The sequence below is a fragment of the Apteryx mantelli genome, chromosome 1, assembly GCF_036417845.1.
Source record: "Apteryx mantelli isolate bAptMan1 chromosome 1, bAptMan1.hap1, whole genome shotgun sequence".
Taxonomy (NCBI): Eukaryota; Metazoa; Chordata; class Aves; order Apterygiformes; family Apterygidae; genus Apteryx; species Apteryx mantelli.
Window position 1 is genome coordinate 177620886 of NC_089978.1, and position 17823 is coordinate 177638708.

The 17823-nt window shown below is 39.4% G+C and overlaps 1 protein-coding gene across 2 annotated transcripts in view; it reads left to right on the top strand.

Annotated features, from left to right (window-relative positions):
- Window positions 1-636: 636 nt before the first annotated feature.
- Window positions 637-17823, top strand: part of LIN7A (lin-7 homolog A, crumbs cell polarity complex component) — a 51887-nt gene continuing 34700 nt past the window's right edge. For both annotated transcript variants that reach the window (XM_067289922.1, XM_067289923.1), the window contains exon 1: window positions 637-743. In XM_067289922.1, coding sequence (XP_067146023.1) covers window positions 701-743 — 43 coding nt within the window. In that variant the 5' untranslated portion in view covers window positions 637-700. The remainder of the gene's footprint in view (window positions 744-17823) is intronic.

Consider the following 17823-nt stretch of genomic DNA (forward strand, 5'->3'; position numbering starts at 1 on the left):
TCTTATTAGAGGTTTTTGAGTTCCCGAGGGTGGCCTAGCTGCACTCAACAGTTGGGAAACTGGCCCCCGCGGGACACCAGGCGAGGCTGACAGTTGCGTCCGCCAAAAAAACCCGACCACTTTCGGACACGCGCCTGCAGACTTAAAACGCGAGTGCCCGTTTGGCCACGGCCCTTGCCGATCCTGCAGGCAGCACCGCCACGGAGGCGCACGACGCCACCACAAACGCACCCTCCTTACCCCTTCCCGGCTCCTCGCCCCGGGGGGGGGGGGGGGCACGGCCTCCCCCCAAGCGAGCCCCGCTCCCCTCCCCCCCGCGGGGCGACAGGCCCCGCGCCGGCTGTTGCGGCGGCGCGTGACGAAGCCGTTCAGAACCGGCCTGCGGCACCCCCGCCCTTCCCTCCCGCGCGGCCCCGCCCCGCGGCGAGCCCGAGGGGGCGGGCGGGAGGCCGTGGCCCGCCCGGCTGCGCGGCGATGCCGCCGGCCAGCGCACCGCTGCGCTGCGCTGCGCCGCGCCGCACCTGGCGGCCGCGCGCCTCCAGCCCCGCGGCGCCCCGGCCGCCATCCGCCCCCGCGCCGCTCTCCACCCCCACGGAGCCGCCATCCCCCCCCCCTCCTCCGCCCCCTCTCCCCGCCCTTTCCCTCACTCCACGCTGGTGTCGGAGCCGCGCGTCATTCGAGCTCCAGCCCCGCCGCAGACATGGCGACACTGACAGCGGTCCAGCCGCTCACGCTGGACCGAGGTAAGCGCCGCTCCCCGCCCTGCCGCGCCGCCGCCCTCCCCGCGAGCCGCAGGCGCCATCCGCGGCGCGGGGAGCCGCAGCGCTTGCCGCCGAGCCCCAGCACCGCGGCGCCGGGGAGCCCTGCGCGGCGACGGCGTGCGGGGCCGGGGGGGTGGCGAGGAGGGAAGGCGTCTCCCCGCTGAGCCCGGCTCGCTGACGGGAGGGATGAAACGGAGAAAACAAAACTTTCTGCAAGGGGGGGGGGGGAGCGGCTGTCCGTGTGGAGGAGCCGCGGTAGGGCCGGCATCCCGCCGCCCCCCCCCCCCCCCGGCTTGTCCTCCCGGGGCGGCGGGGTCTGCTGCCGGGCGGCTCCGCCGCGGCGCCCCGGGGCCGCGGGTGGGAGATGCTGCCTGGTGCCGGTTGGTCTGCTGGCGGCGGCGCCTCTCCCGCAGCCTCTGGAAGTTCAAAGTTGTGGCGGGCGGCAAAGGCATTCATTTTCGGGTGCGAAGTGCTGTGTTTTGGGGGTTGGTTGAGGCAGGGAAGGGAACAGCAACGGCAGTTTCTCTATTTACTAGCACTAATAACATTCCTATATAAAACGGTGTGTCTAGGTGTTCCTGTGGATAAGAACTTGGTCCAGATGTAGAGAGCAGTCTTGGTGTTTTCCTAGCTTGGAGACAGTGCCACTAACCTTAAGGAGGTGATATGAGAGGGTGCTGAGATATTGAAGTTATGTTAAAAGTCAACTTTTGCCTCCAGGCTGTAAAAACTGGACCTCTCCCTGACAATACGCATGTGCCCCTGATAAGGCTCTGCAAAAATGTTAAATTTCTGTGGGTTACGGAGGAGGATAACTTACCATCCTAATTTGTTTTGCTTCTTTGGCTTCACGAGTTAAAGAGGTCAAACAGTTCCCGATAGCATTCTGAATTGCTGGGCATCTTTCTTCCTAATTTGCACCTAGAGGCTCCCAGCCTGTATAAATCTTGTACTGTTGAAAGCATGATTTAGGCCAGTGCCTTGTTTTTTCAAATGTTCTTTCTGGAGGATTAAGATGGGTGCTCAAAATAAGACAGAGAGTACTTTGCTGGGAATCCTATGCAGAAGAAACCTGATGAGCTTGACTGCAAAATGATAGAGGAGTTATAGGCAACTTTACTGGAACATTAGAGCAAAGCACTTCATAAAGTACTCTAAATACAGTTTCCTGGATGGATTTGTTTAAATTCAAGCATTACTAGAAAAGGAACAACTAAAGTTATTATTACTGAAATAACAAAGTGCCAGCATGCACTTTAAACTGCTCAGCAATCCACTATGTAATCTACAGTTTCACCCTAATACTGTTTGCAGTAAGCAGGACAAATCTATTTCCTGGCAAAGGGTTGAACAGATGGCAATCCATTAGGAAACCTGGCTTTTCAAAGAAAAGTATTACTATTTCAGAATTACACATTCCTTTTCATTACTAAGACTAAGCATTAAAAAAGCCACAATACACAAAATGCAAATTAGTCCCAATTTAAGTATAAGCATCTGTTGTCCAGGATATGCCTAACCGTTTGGCGGGGGTGCCAACACTGCAATCTCCCTGGTTGTCAGCCAGGGTTGATATTAGTATGAGGGAGATGCAACATCACGTGGTGATAGGATGTGACATGCAAAAGGAAAACATAGACAAGAAGTAATGTATTTTTTAATACTGCACCTGATCTATAGAAGGCCATTTTGTCAGAGATGCACATTTTATCACCCATCACATGTTGCTGCTACATCAACTGGAGAGGGTGGGCTGACATCCCAGAAGCAACTAGATCAAACCCAATTTTTCCAAATATTTCCTCTGTAGTCTTTCTCTCACAGCCATGGAAGAAGGAAAGTGCTGTGTTGTGGGATTTTCCAGAATTCCATTGCTTTTATTAAAGCAGATGCAGCTAGGTGTACGGTCATTATGCTTTGCACAGCTTTGGTATGATCTAGGCAAAGCCCTGAAAAGTCATGTAGACTTGTATCCACTTTGCCATGTCCCACAGAGAGCTCAATGCAGCAAGAAGATAAAGTGCATTCCACAAAAGGATGTAATAGTCACCTTGCATTGCTGAGGGAGTTGTTTCTTGAGCTCTGGCCAGGACGTGTCCTCCTGCATTTCCCCCTGCTAAGGGTCACACAGAAATGGTAAAATGTTGTATAGATACATAGATCGGAAATCTGAATTACACTCTCACATAGTCTAATCATGGACAAAATGTATATAGTGTGTTCTACTATGGCAATAGGAGCTTTCTTAAACTCTGACATAAATGGAATTTGAAATATGTATGTTAAAATTAATTACCATTTAAAGGTGAAGGGCATCTTATGTGTGAATGATTGAAAGCCAATTACGTTCTGGAAGATTACTTCAGTCCAAAGCAGAGGAGTTAATTTCCTTAATTCCTGTCATCATGTGTCTTTACCTGCACAAATGTGTGCAGGTTCCATTAGGGCTTTTTAATACGTGGAACAAGTTCACAAAATAATGGAAATTTTAATCACTTAAAATTTAATCTCAAAGGCCTTTGCCTGACCTTTGTATAGTGCTCTGCTGGGAGGAGGGGAAGGAATCAGCAACTGTTTGAGGGGAAAAATGTAAGGCAATAGAGTGATATGTGGATACCTCTTCGGGTTGTTAGAGTGGATGGTCACAGTGTTTAAGAGCTTGGGAGGGGGAAGAGCTTGTATGCTGTGCTCCTACTGACAGCCATGTAAGTCTTTTCCTTAAAATTTGTGCAACCTATATTATTTTTATTACAAAAAACCTTACATCCTGAATCAATACCACCCCATCAGTAAATCCCAGTGCCCTTCAGTGCAAAGTGTGAGAATTTTTAGGCCGACTCAGGGATGATTTTAGAGATTTCAAAAACTATACCTTGTTCCAAATTGAGACAAAAAGTTACAATACTGTGATTCATAAAATGACAAGCAAAAAAATTTTAAAGTGCCAGGACTATTTTTTTCCTTTTTACTTCTTCCACAAGTATTCTGTTCATAAGAACTTTGTTGACATAGATTTTTCTTATAGACAGCTGTGGTTTCAGTTAGCTGACATTTTCCAACAGTATTTATGCTATTTGTATTCACGTACCACTTACATTGCAGTATCTTGCAACCCATTATTCTATTTACTAGCCTGCCAGCACTGCCTTTTCCTTACCTCTCAATGTCTTTCATGTTCCGCACATGGAAACCTCTACCCACCCCATGAACAGCAGTTCCTGCCTTCCCCTTTACTCCCCATAACCCCATGATTCCCTCATGTGCTATGTCCCGTTGCCCAGCTCTTCACAAATTCTCAGCACAGTTAACTGGGTTACTCCTTGCATTCCCTGTAACCTTTATCATTTTTACTCTTAGGCAACCTAATTTCCTCATCTAATGCTCAGTTCCTCTGCTTTCCATGACCCTTGCCACCTTACCAGCTTCATATCGCCACACATGCTTTATCTTCTACCCATACCATAGCAATGTTCTGCTCTTTTTCAAGTGCACTGTCATCTGTCCCAACCATCTTAACCATCTTAAATCTTCAAGGTTCTCTAAGGACCTCTCATGAACTCTTGTGTATCACCAGATACTCATTGTGAGCAATTAGGAACTAAAGGCAGCTTGCTGTGGGTGTGAAGAGCTTAAAGGGTGTGTTAGCACAGGCTGATGGAAGCATTTTCTGCAAATACCAATATGCTCTCAGGAATGTATTGGGAGGTTCATTGCAGTAGATTTCAGTGCTTCCCTTGGCACCCATTTTAGGAGTGGTCATGTGGAGTCCTGTACTTTAAAGCACTTTCTAGCTATGCATAATAGATGTTCTGCTTTATCTGAACTTTCTTATTGTGCTAAACATCTGGCAATTTTTTCATAAAGCTTACCTTACTTTAAATTTTACTTGTACTCTTCCTTCCAAAAATGAAAATCTGCTCTGAAAGTAAACCGACCATTTATCTACTCAGATAGCTGCAAAACCTCTGTCCCTGTTTCTCTTTGTATAGGACCAGGGGAAAGTGGCAGTTTATAAAAGAGCACTTCTCAAAAGTTCCTCTCATTTTTGAAGGTTTTGGATTAGACTGCTAAAACCATCTTGGGATTAAGAACAAGAAAATATCTTTTTAGCATGTGAAGAGGGGGCTTGAACATCTTTTATTAAAAATTCATGTCCAGTTACTTTTTTCCTTGTATGTAGTTACTAATCATGCCACTGATGGTTACATTCACATGCTTGAAGAGAAAAGAACTTTGAATTGACTGAATATACAGTGCTGATATCGTAGTGCTTATGAAGCTTCACAACAAGGTCAGAGCTGTTGGATATACAGGAGGCAGATGGGGAACAATGTGAGATGGCTTTAGTTTAAGATCACTCAGCTCATTAAAATAAACCAAAAATATTGACAACAGAATCTCTGTTGCTTTCAAATCTGTCCTAGGAAACTGGAAAGACTTCTTGCCGTTGAGCTACCTCATAACTAATCTCTGTTGGTTCTTTATGAATTCAATCAAATAATTTTCCAGTGGAATGGGTGTGCCAAAACTTACTGAAAATCTATTATACAGCACCATGTTCAGTGAAGGTGAATAATAAGAATATGTATGGAATTACCATCTGCTATAAGAGGTGGTAGACATACTCTATCAAATGTGATACTGGAGGACAGCTGACCGTTAATGTACATTGTTACTTACCAGAGTATTCTTCCGTCCTTTCTTTTCTCGTCTTCATTTCATTTTTTTGGTCATTATATTCTCATAGCTTACATAAGTGGGGATTTTTTCCCTGTCTTTGCCCAGATGTGTATGTAATAGAAACTGTATTGAATATAAGTTGCTCTGAACTGTTCATATATTAATACAATATATATTGTCTTGGGAAAAATATATAAAGCACTGATCAGGAAGAGAAAATCTGATTCATAGAGTGCGAAATATACTTCCTGACAGAGGTGCAGAATAAGGCCAAATATCTTTTACACTGCAGTTAAGCTCTTCACAACAGTGTTAAATGGTTATGCTGCTCCCTTGCATGACTTTCTACGAAGTGTATCTGTCATACAGATTTTTTGTATTGCTCTTCAGCCTAGCATGTTAAAATAGTAAAAAATACTTCTGCAAGTGCCACACACTTTAAATTTAACATTTCTCTGTATGATATGCCCACTGATGACATGTAAATAACCAAATTCATTCTTCCAAGTAAAAAAAAAAAAGGCCTGTATTTGAATCTGCAGGAACAGAAAAAGTGACAATTCTGGTCACAGACTGAAATGTATTTTTTGTTTTACATCACTGTGTTAATATTTATTTCATTTTTTAGTTGTATTTTTATGAAGAGATGGATTAAGGTCTATGGATTGAGCTAGTGATTTATGGGTTATGAATAAGTATGTTTTCTGAAGATCTGTGCAATATAAATGCTCATTAGTTAAGTACGCAGTTTAGTAGTGTCTCCTGTAGCCCTGTAGCTAGGATAAGAGGAAATAGCTACCTAGATGTCATCTTTGATTGTTATGAGTGATGTAAAAATATATGAATTGAAAAGTTAAATGCATATATCCAGCTTAATTATCTCTGGCATTACAAGCCTGAATTGAAAGAGGTGCTGAGGTATATGACTAAGAGGAGTTGTGTGAAAAGTTGGAAGCACCTAAGTTGGGTAAGGTCTCTTCTGCCATATATTGGTTTGGCTGGCTTTGTTATCATAGAGGTTCTGTCCTCCTGCCCAAAGCAGCTCATGATGTTATAGAAATGGCAATTAAGCTTGGTCACTGCACAGCAAATGAAAATAAATGAAAGTTCATTGTATCATCTTCAATGTGCACCAGGCACAACTGACTTCTGGCTCTGCCTTTCTTCATAATGGTGTACCTTTGTGGTTCACACCACACAAACACATGGGAAGGTCTTAAAAACTGGTGACATTTTTTAACATTGTCGCCTTTGTGAAGTATAGAGGTGCATATCTTAAATTTCCAGTCATGTTTACTTTAGAAATACAAAATTAATCGTACAGTATATCTCTGCAGAAACTTTGTTCACAGTAAGAAAATGTTTGTGAAACAAACCTTTGCTGAAACAAGACAAACAGTGCCCATGGTTAACAGATGCCTCTGCAGGGAGTCTGCATTCCTCTTGGTCTGTCAAGCTCAAAAAAATTCTTTTGACATGTTAGCAATGAAATAATCATTTTAGCCTATCTGAATTTATCCTGTATAGAACAAAGAGGCAAACTGAACTTGCATGTATATATTCTGCTTCTCATTCTTCAGAAGCAACTGGCTCCTGAAACTTGATGGAGTAGATGGAGCCTTTGACAAGGTTCTGAGCAGGTGCGGTATTCACCATTTGCAACAAGTTGCAAGATAAGGGTGTTAATGGTTAGGAAACATAAGGGTTGCTATTTTTGCTTATAGCAAATATATACTCTCTATCTGCAGATAATGTTTAAAGGGGAGGATTTGTTTTATAAATAACGTGCCTGTACTGGATCCTGCAAACTTCAGTTTCACACTGATGTCACTTGAGTTGGACCCCTCTAATGAAGTTATTGGATGAAAAATAAAAAAGTGACAAATTAGTGAAGCCATCCACTTTGTGTGGAGGATGACTTGTCCTTTCAGTTACCCATTTCTTAACACATGCATGCACATCTCTCCTTAACATGGATGACACTTGTGCAAGCGCAAAATGATACACAGACAACCAAAAGCTTGCATTTGTAATGGAGATGCAAAGGGATGTTCTTGTAAGTAGTGCACTAGGATTTGAAATCCGAATTAAGTAAAACTATTGATTTTAGTCACTTATTAGAAACATGATTAATTAGAAGTTGAGGATTTAAGAGAAAACCAAGCAAAGACAAATAGATAGTGTTTTGAAATCACTTAACTGACAATTTGTAAATCTGTCTTCCCTCATGCATGGTTAATTTGTTTCACATGATAAATTTCATACACATTTGGCTTTTTAAAAATAAAACTTACTAATATGCTGTAAACCGTGCTTGTCCAAAGCATTTTCCAGGTTATCCAAGCATTTTCAAGGTTAGTCCAAGTCTGCTTAAGCTTCTTTTGAGATATTTGCTGGAGATTCAGCTTCTGAATGAGAAGCATTCAACTGTTAATTCTCTATTCAGATCAGAAGATTTGATCCAGAAATACACATTGATGTGTTAACACTGTTTTTCTGAGTATTTAAACCACAAGTTTAAATACAGAGGGAGACGTAGGTACGTATTTGAACTGAGGTCCAAAACAGAACAATTAAAAAAACCAAACTTCTCAAATGTAATTCTGCTAAATTACCAGGAAATGCATACTGGTCCTTATAATGAGTTGTTTGTTACCTTAGTGCCATTCTGTAAATAATCCTAAAGAAAAGAGGAAAAACATTGATTAGAAAACTCAGTTTCCAGAAGAGATCAGAGAAGGATGACTGTCTATTATTTAAAATATGGAACGATGAAGTATCCACAAATAACCAGAGCATCAAAGCATTAATTTTAATTGTGCCTGTATAAATATAGATTATTGTATAAGGAAGAGTAGTGCTCTTTTTTATTTCTTCTGAACCAAAATTTCATTTTTACTGGTTCTTTTTAATGGAAGCCCAAGTTTAAAGACTAATCCTCCACATCCACTAACCCTTTGATTTTATTTTTAACCATGTTTTCTGAAAAAAAGCCAACAAATTCTAGACCTTAAGGTATCAATTCCTCTGCAGTCAGTTAAGCACTGGAGAAGAATGCACTCGAAAAAGATTAGGTGGATGACCATGGCCTAGATTAGACCATCAGTGACAATTTTAACCTTCAGAAATTTATTTACTGACATATCTTCACTTTTTCGATAGATAGAGAAGTGTTTTGTCAAATGCTACTTACTGCATCAGCACAGGTATAAAGGATAATATGCTGTCTTCTTTGTTAAGAGCCAGACTACAGAAGCTTTATCAGGGCATGCTGGCCTTAAAATCTGTGCACCTGTGGAAACAGTCTGTGGAAAAAGAGGTCGTTTTACTTGTATGTCTCATTCCCTCTGTAGCCTGATAGTCTCATAACACAGTAGTAATGGCTGTGGAATTTATACTAATGTATTCAATACTTTTTGCTTCCTGATCATGAAACCCATTTCAAATTATGCCAGGTGAGTGTGCTCCTCATATCTTAGGTAGATACCTTGTGAAATCAGACTGCAGCTTGAGATGAGCCCCATTTGCCCTGCTCCTATTCTCAGCATCATTCAACACAGAGGACACCAAGCAACAGCATTGCAAGGTGACTGTGAGCTCTTTATTCCTCATGGGGGTTTTTCTGTTTCAAAGTTCTGTTCAGGAGTTGCCGCAGCAGTTCCAGATAGTCATGTTTTTTTCCAAGTTCATATTTATAGAAGAAAGGCCCTACTTTTAATTAAGTTTCAAAGTGGAAAATTAACTGCAGTCAGTTGTTGAGATCCACCAGCAACATATCTGTACTGCCTAGTTTTTCAGGGATATATTAACAAAGGATTTTATTTACATTGCCCTCTTCTTGCCATTGCAGCTTTTTGGGTACATAGCTTCAAAGGGTAGGTTTTTGCATTCCTGTGAAATGACTAGTACATAGTCAGCTACCAGACAGATTCAGTCTACAAAAATAATGTCCTTAAAACAACTATAACTGAAGAGAGAATATTAAGTCTCTCGTTGCCTGAGCCTACAGAGAAAGTCATATTAGGTATGTGTACGTAATGATTGCATCGCATTCAATTGTATTACACAAATACCATCTTTTCTCTGTTGTCTTGCTGGGGCCTCACACCACCTAGAAAAACAGAAGATAAAATCGTGATGCTAAATTTAAAGTGGCAATTTGTATTGTAACTATGTACAATTGCCAGTGGCCCACAGCCATCCTTTCTCCTCTTTCTGGTATGAAAAGAAAAAGCTTTAAGACTAAGATTAGCCGGAGAGATAAGAACAGGATCAGGCAGCAGGAAACTCTAGTAATGATCAGAGAAGAAAGTGAGAGTTACTGCTTTGGCTCAAACACGGTGCCTGTTGAGAAGGAGATTTAGCATCCCTAACTTGACCCTACCCCCCTTTGTGAGACACCTGTTGGTGCCTTTTTTCCCTCTCTCCGTTTTCTTCCCTTCCAACAAAAATCTGTCTGATGCAAACTAAAAACACACACTGAAAGTATAAGTGTGGAAAATGTATGCTGTTGCTTGTATGGGCAATACTTTTTGTTTTGTGATCTGCATGTAGGACACAAATAAATGCTTAGCAAGGGGAGGGAGAGAATGTTGTTCTTCATCCTCTTTGTTCAGACAAGCTTATTCGTTATAAATATTTTTATTTTCTGCTCCTCTTAGTAAAATTTGTAATTCCATGATTTATTTTTATAGTTTTCTCTGTAGGCTTGGAGTTTAAAACACAATAGTTGTGTTCTATTCAGCAAGTAAGATCCTTAGGGTATGTTAACGCATCAGCCTTTTTCCTTTTAATCCTGTCTCAGAACATGTAAAGTGTTTAAGTTTGCAGCTTCAGCAAGGTATATAGTGTACTTTTGTCTAGTGTTTATAGCAACTTCATATTTCAGCATGATTAGCAGTTTCCGCTGAGGTGGAAACTATGCTACAAAAGCAAATGATGTTGTGATCAGGAGACAGATGAGTTTTAGAGGCTGGTGGAAAGTTATCAAGGCTTCTGTCTACAGGATATCCATGGCTACAGGAGGCAGTGTACAGTTACCTTGCTTTCATGTACTCAACTTGTAGGAACTTACTTCATTGAAGCCAGGTTTATTCACCAGGCTGAATTTCCGAGGGATTTATAGTTTTGCTTTCAAGCATTTTCTTTCTGTCAGTATTCGTAGTTTCAGGAAGTCAGACAGGACACCATTTTACATTTCCTATTTAAGGAAATAACTGCATTCAATACATGAGATCACTTTTTTGAGATACCTGCAGAAAGACTGAGAATTAAAATCCAGAAGAGTAACACACAGTCTGAAACAACAGGAAAAAATTGTTCTTCCTGCAGAAAACAAAGGTTTGGATTTCTTTTATTTAAAGAGTGACTACAAACACATGCGCGCATGCACACACACACACATGTTTACTTGAATTCAAAATTAACTTTCTTGCTAAGTCTGGAAAAAAAATTCATTTTTGTGTCATATCCATAGCCAGCTGTCCCTAGTCGAACAAAAGCACCAGAATCATGTCTAATCTGTTCCATTTCCCTATGAGGGGCAAGCTATAAATCATAGTTATGATCAGAAAGAGCAAGTATGATTAAGAAGCCTCAAGTCAAAGCAATTTCCAAAAGAAAAAAGCATTTTACACTCTTCTCTCATTTATCCATAACTAATGCAGGGGGAAAATTATGACATTTGAAGAACTGTATTTTTGAATACAGGAGATTTCATGGCACTTCTTTTTTTTTTTGCTTTTTTTAATCTTTTTTTTTGAACAATAATTTGTTATCTTGTTTTCACACTGATGTTACGTGCAGTATCTTCTATACAAAAGCAGTGGGTGCTGTCAAATGAAAAAGGGTTGGTATATCTGTAACAGTCTCTCACAGATAGCAAAATCTTCTGGTGAAAATTTGCAAACTGGCAGCTCACATTTATGCACCTCCTCACCCTGATTTCTTTAGAAATATTGGAGTAGAACTAATAAGTCAGAAGAATAAAAATTAAATCAGTGTTTAAAAGTGATCTGCTTCTAAGATTAATTTTAAATGCCCGTCTTTGAAACTTCTGACTTGTACTATTACTCTTCAGGCTTAGAATTAAGCCAGTGAAACTCATCACATTGAAACAATCCTGAATTATGTATTAATCTAATCTTCACTGTTTTGTGGTTGTTGTTGTTGTTTTTCCTTTAAAAAGCAAAAATGGAATGTGTGACCATACCTAGCCATTTTCTCAAAGTATCTGATGAATTATTAGTTTTAGGAACTCTGTAGATCTATCTCTCAAAAAATGAGAACAAAATCTGAAAGCTGCTGACAAAGATACTACCATAATGGTTCCACCATCGGTTATGTGGCATAACATAACAATTGAGGAATGAATTTGTATAGAGTAATGAGTATGCTGAGAAGGCTGACCAAGGTAAAGCAAATCCAGTTCTCCCAGCTGGCCTTCAGGGTAGGTCTAAGGCCCTTAATATGAAAAATCCCTCGCCAAAGAGAAAAGTACAAATCACTAGTTAAAACTTGGGAGGCAGAGGTGTTACTCAAACACTGTGAGGTTCAGAGAACATAGAGGAGCGTATTTTTTGAATTAAAGGAACTTCTTGAGTGTTGAACTTGAGCAAGCTAAGCAGAGTATTCAGGAGCAAAGACAATATGCCTGAAATTGAGCTAAAGTGACTAAAATTGCTGAATAGAGCCCTAAAAGGCTTTTGTAGTGTTGAGAGTACTGGATAGAGGGATCTGTGCACAGTTTGCTGTGTGTATTTGAATCATAGGTGACACTGTTTTGATACTGTTTTCCCTGTGAATAAATTGTGTCCTTTTTATAAGTTATTCTGTAAAATGTCTCAGAAGTTTGCTGTGATATTCAGGTGTTCCTGGAGAGTTATTTACTCTAAATATGCTGTCTTAGTAGCTTTGGCATGCTGTCTCCTGGGAAGACTCATGGTGTTTAACACTGACTCGGGGCATATAGCAGTTGGGTCACAACCCTTACTTCTGAGAAATGGGATGAAGCAGAGAACTTTTAAGGCCATAGTGTGCCTGAGATGCTGGAGGGAGGTAGAACCTGGGCACTGCTCAAGCACAGAAATATATTATTTATACCAAAACACAGCCTAATGAGTAACCAAAGCAAAGGAGCATGCCCCAGGCAGTGGTAGAATATATGTAGAAATCCATGGGGAGATTCCACCAGCATCATTAGGAGCAGACTTAAAACATCAGGCAAAATGAGATAGACACAGCTATACTCAATATTATTCCATGGTTGACCTTTCTCATACATTAAGAAAAGACTCCAGATAATATTTTATTAAGGCATTTTTAAAAGCTTTGGCTACACAAATATATCAGCCTGCCTGCTAATGACACTATTCTTGTCAAATGTGACTATTCTGAAGTACAGCGTCTCCTGGACCGCATGAAAGTAAACTTGCATTAGTCTTTCAATATTTATCTGGACAGTAAGAGTGGGTTTCATCTGACCAGTGTAGATGTCTAATATGTAGGATGTAGCCATTTACATCTGAGCTAATCATCTAGTCTGCCTTTATAGTCAGCAAAGAGAACAGGCACTCCAGAGTGTGATTCATCTCATCTAAAATAGGTCAGATGAACTGTAGCCTGAAAGTGTCTGTTTTTGTTCATTGATTGTAAAGGCGGCAGGCTAGGCTGAATAGCTGAGGTGTAGATGTCTACATCAAGAAGTGCGGTGAGATGAATCCCTCACCGCAAGATGAATCATGAGAGCTTTATATGGATGTTCTTTGTTATATTTATTTGTGTTTTCATAGTAATGTTTAACTACAGGAGTATAGAGTGATACTTTATTAAATCCATAACTGCTACCCATATCATTTAAACTCAAATATGAAAGTATTGATACTGTTATTCTTGCTATAATTAATTTGAATAAACCTCACAGATATACACTCTGAAGTGTTGAATAATATTGCTGTATTCTAGCAGTTTAGCTCATTTCTCCCTGCACATCGAGTCTGATTCACCATGGTTAAGTACACCTTTACACTTGCACAAAATTTCATGCTAATTAGTAGGACAGCCATATCAAGATAAAGGGCCAGAAGAGGCTGCTCTCTGCCTTGATTTTTCTGAACTCTCCAGATTAAATTAGATAAATGTATTAATTTAACAGAAGAGCTATTGTGTTTCAGGAGAGCACTGCTGTTGGTAAGGAAGGTTGGTAAGGAGATGAATGAAAGCATGTTGGGCAGTCTGGTATTTAACTTGAGCAGGAAGTGTCACACAATCCAAAGCAGCAAATGGCAGCAGAGCTCTAGTAGTACGGAGAATTTCTGAAAGGTTCACACTGAAAATCTTCCAAAGCTCGAACTTTAATGAAAAACTTGCACAGATTAAGAGTTTGATATAATGTATTAGAGTTACTGGCTATGAATTGTGAATGAACTCTGCTAATCACTATGGAATCTTAATTGCCCAACCATTGATTACCTGCTGTCATTTAATTGTGTTTGCAGAAGATTGCTAAATATAATAAAGCATCCTGTGTAGGCTTTGATCATTATGATAAAAAACTGACAGGATAATATTAAGAATTCTGGAATGTATTTGCATGAACTGTAAAGGAATAAACCTGAACAAAAGCATTAGAGGAATAAAAAACTACTGAGAGGTGTAAGGAACTGTTATGTCATACAAATTCTTCATCTTCAGCCTGATTAAAGGTCTTCAGGCACAACTAAATAGAGCGTGAAAACTGCCAGGATTATTTTTATGTAGTGACCTGGTGAACCTAGTGAATATTTTAGAGACTTACTGACTAACCTTGCTGTCATTTACAGTAATGTTCCACCACTTTGAGTACCAAAGGATGGTGTTTATTCAACAGGTCTAGTTTTCCTAATAATTGACATACTAATTCAGTTTCACCCCAGTGAACTTCTCCAGAGTTAACATGAATGAGGCAGTAGAAAGACCTCAGAAAGATGAGAAGTCTGTTCTCTTAAGTTGTTAATAAACAAGTGATCACCGTATTTTGGCTTTGGGAGCAACCTAGCAATATGATTCCACGGTAGTTATTGTAGTACAGAAATACTATGTTTCTGAGTAATTACTATTTGAACCCAAACTAGTATTAAAAAGCATTGTAGTTACTATTTGTCTCTTACATCAGAGAATAAAATATTTATTTTAAGGACTGCAGACCAACAGTTAACTCATTCTCAGACTAGCACAAGAGAGGCAGATTAGATGCTACTAGATATACAATAGTTTTCACCTTTTGCAGTGTAAAAAATGCAAGTATATTCCTTTTTAAGAGTTACTCTGATAATAAACACAAAGCGGTTAGCATGCTAAAATCACTTTCTGTGTTTTTTCTAATAACTTTTAACCTATTTGACTAAATTGAAATGAACTTAAACACTGCCCAAAATTTACCATAATGAAACCACAGACTAGACAACCTTCATAAAGTGCTAGATCCTAGTCTACTCACTTAGAACTGTGAAAGGACCGTCAAGTTCAGACCAGCCAGTATTCTTTTTGTAATTTATGGCTTCATAATTTGCTTTGGAGTTGTAAACTTAAAATTTTACAGCAAACTAGTTGCTGAATTGCAAAATATTGGGAATAACATTTATTTTTCAAAACATCAAGCAAATTAAACTCATATCAGTCCACATTTTATATTGTGAGGTATTTGAAAACAAATCAGCAAGTGAGCACAATGTGTAATAATAGAACAAAGGGATGAAGAACAAAGTGATAACTAAGCAAGATGACCTTTCTTTTTAGTTACCCTGTGCTGTATGGCTGTGTATACATAATTCTATTTCCTTTAGTATTACATGCAAATGTTCCAGTTTTATCGCAGTATGGTATCTTGCTAGTTCTATGTTTGAGTAATTTCTCTCCTTTTTAAGCTTTGTATAGTAACCTCCTGCTTGTGTTCCCACTAGGAATGCAAACAAAAGTGCATTCAAATAAAAGTATAAAAAGAACACTTGAAATAAGATTTTTTTTTTTCTGAAAGCCATGCTTTTCTTTTGATGAACACACTTGATAAAATGTGTTCCACCTGTTGCCCCCTGCCTTTTCTCTTTCACTGATAATGTGACCCACCATGCTGAAACATTATTATTTTCTGAAATGCTGTAGGCAAGCATGACAATGAAAAGATAAAAAGGGAAGCAAATGTTAAGCAGAATGGGAGAGAAAGGAATTGTGTAGATGTATGAGGAAGTCAGAAGAAAGTGGTAAAAGTAAAAAAGGTGTGGTTAGGGTTGGATATAATAAGGGGAAAAACAAGTGCATACTCCTTTTAAATTTTGCGCATCACAGAATAGAGAAGGAATAATTTTATCCTCATCTTTACACAAAATTCCCACTAATATCTGTGGGATATGAATGTGGGAAATGAGGATAGATTTCAGTCACAGTAGCATGAGTTTTATGTTAATAGAGTTCATATTGTGGAAAGTTTGGGAAAATGAAGTTTTGTTTAAAAAAAAAAAGTCTTTGGGTAAAGGAAAGAAAAATCAGAAATAAAGAGAGGCTACTATGTTTATTTTATAAGTGTGTGTACACATATATACACACACACAAAACTGCTTATGAATTTGCACTTTCCACAGTATGTAAGAAAATGGTATTTAAGAACACTTCCTTAGTGGTAACTTCTACAAACAGAGCTAATTACTTAATACCAGTTCACAATCAAAGGAGGATTTGGGGCAAAGAAAAGTATCCCAGCAGAGGAATACTAGTCCTTCTGAAATACATGGCAATACCCTAATTGGCTTACAGGGGTAGATTCCCTGCTGTATGCTGTTTTTGCAATTTAACTTTGAAATCTTTCTCATTGCTAGTCACATCACTTCTTTGTTCAAGCACTTACTTCAGTTTTAGCTGGGACTCACCTTGTGTAAATGGTCACCTAAATTCTTCTGCATTGATATATTTTACTTTTCAACCTGTCCTAAGACAGGTTCATTCAAGGCTTCCCTTCAGAATTATTAATGAAAAGAAATACAGCCTATTTCAGGGGGTCATATTTTATACATTCATGTTTATATATTTTTAGTTTGCTCAAAGTCCTCTTCTTTGTTGCATACAAACAGCTATATTTTGTTCCTGTCAAAACATCAGCTTGTAGCAAACAGCTTTGGCCCTGAACATGTGCTTCATGTTCATTCTGTAATTTTATGCCATGGTGCTCTTTATTATTCTATATTCTGTCTACTGTGAGCAATATCCTACAAGTCATTGCCAAATTGGGTCAAGCTATGGGCATAATTGTGACAAGAGAAAGAAATCTCTGAAAGAATCCACCTAGTGTTAGCAGATATGATAGGTGAATAATAAACCAAAGCAAGAACTTGGATAACAACATTCGTGCATGTTAGTGTATTGAATGAGTCTGGAAATGTGGAAAATTAGAATGCTCTTGGGCTATTCTGAATTTTGTTTTCTGCAAACCACTTAATCACAAAACTAAGTAATCTGGTTTTGGCAAATGACAATTTAGTGCCCAGTTTTGCACATGAATCTACATACTAAACTCCCATTGATTTTATACCAGACTTCTGGAATGGAATATGAATTTACGATATGTATTGTAACAGTCTTCATGTTAGAAATAATTAATTAATTATCCCCTAGATTCTGATCTATGCCTTAGGGAAATATTTAGATGTGTACTTAACTCTTTCTGATTGATGATGCTACCTAAAATTATCTATGGTCCTTTCTGGATCAGAAATAGATTTCTCAATCAGGACAAATTTTTCATTGAATATACTTCAATTCAAGAAAATAGTAAATGTGGAAAGCTTTGCAGAATTTGCAGATATGGAGATGAAACTCCTAGACGACTGTAACCAGTAACCATTCTGTCATCTTTTGCCCTGACCTTCTATGAATACAATTGGTTATAGGGAAAGACAGTTCTAAACTTGTTTGAACAGGGACCAGAACAGCCACCTGTTTAATTTAGGGCATCTCAACAGCTATCACATATCACATTAATTTCAGAGACCTCAGCTGATGTATTGTGGTAGGCTGTTGAAGCTTCCTCAGAAGAAATCTAACTGCTTTGTGCTGTCTGACATATCAGTTTGTACCAGCTGGTACTAATGACTGGGAAGTGTGAGTTTAGATTTAAGTAACTGCAAATCCTTCTTGCTTGGGTGGAAGATACAACCTTTATAAAAGAAATTCCAAGGTAAATGATTAGATAGTTTTGTTTTAAGTTCATCATGACCTTACTGTTACCAAGAATGTTAAAAACCATGTTTTCCTGTTGCATCATATTTTACTTAATGCATCACCATTCCTTTGCACTCCTTTGCAAACTGTTCTTGCTGAAGTGTCTACTTTCCCCTTCTTACTTAAATTTCAAAAC